General features: G+C 35.7%; 1 protein-coding gene across 1 annotated transcript; it reads left to right on the top strand.

The window, feature by feature from the left end:
* The first annotated feature begins 1,577 nt into the window (after positions 1 to 1,577).
* LOC148870590 (uncharacterized) lies at positions 1,578 to 1,949 on the top strand. Its single transcript, XM_088969981.1, has one exon. It carries the CDS (start codon positions 1,578 to 1,580, stop codon positions 1,947 to 1,949), a length of 372 nt encoding a protein of 123 aa, XP_088826107.1.
* Positions 1,950 to 4,886: the final 2,937 nt, after the last annotated feature.

Genomic DNA, 4,886 nt, shown 5'->3' on the forward strand with positions numbered 1-4,886 from the left:
TGTGATGTCGAATTAGTGAAACAGAGATCGAATGCCAATACAAACAAGGTTGTGATAACCTCTGCTTGGGAAGTTGTGCCTACTTTTATGCCAGCGTGCGGCTGGCTGTTGTAATTTCCATACAAGAGGACAATAAAATGAAGATGAAGTTGGAAGGGATACAAATACAAATATGTACGGTATAAATATATACAAAATATAAGTTTTTATGCTATACATATTTGTATTTGTATTCCTTTCAAACTAAGCCTAAGACTCAAGTTTGGAAGGAGTACAAATACAAATATATAGAGTGTAAAAGCTTGTATTTTATATATTTGCATTGTACATTTGTGCTCTTTCAAAATTGAGCCTAAGGCTGTGTTTGGTTGTAGTGCAAATTCATTTACATTGATGTAAAATTATGGTAGTGCAAATGATTTGGGTACAAGTTTTGGTTTATTTTTGTTTCAATTTTTATCTTAATTTGTTTTGATTGCATTAAAATTAAATAAAATAAGACCCAAAGAGAATAAAGTAAAATCCAAAACAAAATTAAACCAAAATTTACATTTTTTTTCATTTACATTTCCATATATTTGCACTAGTGCAAATAAAATTGCACTACAAACAAACACAGCATAAGGAAAAATAGGATTGCCATGTTGCACAGACATATATTATAGATTTTGGCTCCTTTTGCTTGTAAATATAATTAAGGAAAATTCCTTAGGCTCCATTTGGAAAGAATACAAATACAAATATGTAGAACACAAAACCTTGTATTTTGTATTATTTTGTATTTATTTGTACTGTATAATTTGTATATGTACTCCATCCAAATTAAGCCTTAGTAATCGGTTTTTAGAACAAAAAAAAAAAATTGATATTTTATGGTGTTTGGTTGAATACATGATGATTGAAGAGGAAACGTTACTAGTAGTGGTAGGAAAATGTTGCTCCTTCTAGCTTTCTTCTACTCATTTTCCGAAAAGTGGGTTGGTCTTCTCAATTAAGGCATTGCTTGATGGTTAACTACTTGTTAAAAGAAGTAGTTGTTTTAACAACCACTAAGGTTGTTTGGAAACCCACTTTTCAAATCACTTATTATGTTTTTAATCACATATTGGGGTGGGGATGTTTGGTAAATTACTTTCCCCATAAGTGTTTATACACAAATGACAATTTTACCCTCCACTCAGATCTCTCCCTCTCCCTCTCATTTTCTTCACCAGAACTATTGGAACCGCCGAAACTGTAGATTGGACAATAGAAAGACTCCTCCGATTAACAACCTTCACAAAATTCTCGGATTCTCATTTCCCCCTCCCGAGTCTCTCATTTCAAACGACTTAACAACCATCACTGCATGTGAGATATTCTCACACTTCATTCCATTCTTAACAACAAGTAATTAATTTAGTTAGTCTCTGTAAATTAGGGTTTTTGATCTGCCTGATTGTTTACGCATACTAATATCTCAAATTCTCAATTTGGTTTTGATTACTAGGTGGTCAAAAATCGTGAAGCAGCTCCCTAGCCAAACTAATAATGAAATTAAAAATTTCTGGAACACCTGCCTAAAGAAGCCGATAAAGATGGGTATCGATCTGATCACCCACCAACCTCAAACTAACTTCTTCATGGACCAACCCCATCGGTTACATCGGGCTACTACTCCACCAGAAGCTTATGAGTTGGGTAAGCTTCAGTATTTTCAATGCCTCCTCCAGGCAGCAGCTTTGTTGATGACAAACTCCTCCATCGGTTCCATGAACAACAACCTAGTGCTGAACTCAGTCTTGAACAATGAAAATCCTGTTTTAGGTTCATCACAGCTCGATGATCTCACCCAATTTTTTGTTGGAACTGCATCTCAAGCTTTGCCTTCTTCAAACCTTTTCTCTCGTTTACCTACAGATATGCAGCTACCACCTGTTCAAGTTAAGAAAGTTTTGAAACAACTTTGAAAGGAAGAAAGTATATATGTAGCATTACCGGAAATTTCGTAAGTTGTAGCCCCGTTAATTTCAGTAGAAGTCACAACAAGGGTCTCGCAAAATGTGACCGAGTAACTAGAGAGAGATTTATCATTAAGCCACCGCAGTACATAAATGAACAAAATCATATTAGAACATCTGCTAGTTAGAATGTCCTGTAGATTAGATATTAGGGATGGGGGTAAAAAGATGTTTTTCACAGAAGTCGTCATTGAGATGCTATATAAACTAAAAATTTTATGCAACCAAGAATTCAATCACACAGATGACGAAGAAGAAGAAATGGATTTGGTGGTTTTGGGTTCGAAAAAAAAAAAGGAAATGAAAATCAGAAACCCTAGAAACCAATCGTCATTGATAAACTTTTCTTTCTTCATCAATAGTGGCTTTTGCTCACCGCGGAACATCACCGGTGAACTTGCAACCAAACGCCACCTCTACTTGTTATTGTAGGGTTTCGAATGGAAGAAGAAGATGATAAACACGAGTGGGGGTAGTTTTGTCATTAAAGAAAAAAATAGGGACAGGTTTGTCCCATTTGAATGAAGAAGCACTTCTTCAAAAAGTGCTGAAAAAAAAAGCCACATCCATATCACTTTTTTAAGAAGTACTTTTTTTAATAATAAGTACTTCTTACCCTCTTTTTTACCAAACACCCATAAGTACTTAAAAACCACTTAATGCATAGTCCCATGTCTTAAAAGAAGTACTTGTTTAAGTGTTCTCAAATAAGGCCTAAGTTCAAATCAATTGGCATCATTTTGTTTGTTTGTTTGTTTGTTTTTTTGGGTAAATTATAAATAACCCCCTATACTATAGAGTCTATGACAAAGACCCCATGTACTTTGTTTTGCAACAAAGACCTCCTTCCGTTAGCCTTTCGTCCAAAAAGGCTGTTGCAATATTTTTTAATTCCCATACAACCCTTGTAATAACTATTCGGACAATTGAGAGAAAAACACTGTTCATCTTCCCCGACCTCATGAGCAGCAGCAACGGCAGTAATCCCCTCTACCTCAAATTCCTTCACATTTCTCTCTCTCTCCCCCAATCTCTCTTCTTCCCCTTCCCCTTTCTGTCCTCCTCTTTCTTCTTCCCGTTTTCCTCTATTTTTTGTTCCTCTCAACCATAGCCGCCACAACTCGTTGCAGCAGCTAATTCGGACATACCCCCTGCTAACCCCCATTGTGTTCATGTAAGCAGGAAATGATCTCTATTCTCGCCATTTTCCATTTCAACCTCCTCCTACAACTGCAAGTGGGTTCTTCTTATCACAATCGACGATATCCATCACGGCCTCCTCAATCTCTATATCTTCCATTTCAACCTCCTCCTACAACAAAATATAGTGTCAAAGTTCAATCTTCCATGGTCAAAAACCCATTTTAGAAGGAGATAATGTCTGCAGTAAATACCATCCGATCAATTTCTTCTGTGTGCTTCACAAACATCGGAATAGGGGAATCATTATTCCCCTTGTAGTCATCCACATCTATGATAGTACAGTCTTCCAAAACACTTGGATTCACAACCGAGGGGATTGGGTTCTTAACCTCCTTTAAAATTAAAAAACAAAAGTAGGGAAAAATGATTAATCAAAGCAAAAAAAGAACAATGATGAATCATACTTTCTGTTTTCCTAGTGTACTAAGAATGTACCTCGGGGCAAGGTTGCTGCTTGTTGGCTATCTGTGCAACAAATTTCTTGAACAAAATCAAAAGCCAATTATAAGAAATTCACCAATTACATGTGATGAAGAAGCTATTTTTCTTTCTAACCCAGTTGGAACTAAAGAAAGGATTAATTCCTGACCTTGTAATTGGTCGATGAACTGGAATGATCGGATTCTTATAAAAGGTTGCATGTTTTCTAGGAGACAGAAAATATCATATTAGAAAGATCAAACTAGGAAAAAGATGAATTAATGGTAATTGGATTCAGAGAAAAGCCTACATGGAACTTGAGATTAGGGATTAAGAAATTACTCTACTAGGCCTCTCTTGTTGACTGTGCAAGGGTAAGGTGGACCTCCAACTAAATTTTGATTAATAGTGCTCAAAGCTCTCCTGTTGTGTCCAATCTCTGGGAAAAACTTCCCTCCCCCCATTCGAAGACCACCTTTAATAAAGAAAATGGAAGCCCAAAAAGTGAAAAAAAATTCAATTGTTTGCTCTCTCTTAGACTCTCGAAAAGAAAAAAAAATAGTAACAAAGAAAAATAAAAACAAAAATGTAATAAAATATGATGGAATTACCTTGAAAATTTGCTGGTGACACCAGGATTGTTCTCATCTAATCCACCCATTTTGATTATCTACAAGAACAATGACAACAAGAAATGATGCGATTCAATCACCTTCAAAAAATCCAAGAAACTTAAAAGAAAACCTAGATAAAGAATATCAAAAGTTCAAAACCCCCCGGTCTACGAAACCCAAGTCAAGGAAAAAAATAGAAAATAATTAATCTAGGACGAAATTCAACAATGAAAACCCATATCATAAAATTAAAAAAAAAAAAAAGACAATCCATCGACTTATAGAAAACCCCCAAAATAAATCTTTCAATCTTGATCGGTGCAAGTTCCGACTGTGAACGATGTTAATCTGACCGTACTTCCACACTCCCAAGAAGAGAGAGAAAGGAAGAAAAACAAAATCGGGGTATAGGGTTAGTAGAGAGAGGAAATGAATAGTGTTTTTCTCTCAATTGTCCGAATAGTTATAACAAGGATAGGATGGGGATTAAAAAATATTGCAACGGCCCTTTTGGACGGAAGGCTAACGGAAGGGGATCTTTGTCACACTGTTATAGTGCAAGGGAGTTTTTGTCACAGACCCCATAGTACAGGAGAGGTCATTGTAATTTACCCTTTTTTTGCCAAGTAAAGCCAAATACTAACAAACT

Source organism: Nelumbo lutea, chromosome 2 (genome assembly GCF_056320005.1).
Source record: "Nelumbo lutea isolate HS-2025 chromosome 2, American lotus-T2T, whole genome shotgun sequence".
Taxonomy (NCBI): domain Eukaryota; kingdom Viridiplantae; phylum Streptophyta; class Magnoliopsida; order Proteales; family Nelumbonaceae; genus Nelumbo; species Nelumbo lutea.

Bases quoted from the DNA above. Each gene is read 5' to 3' on its own strand.
- LOC148870590 (XM_088969981.1), top strand. From the start codon at position 1,578: ATGGGTATCGATCTGATCACCCACCAACCTCAAACTAACTTCTTCATG.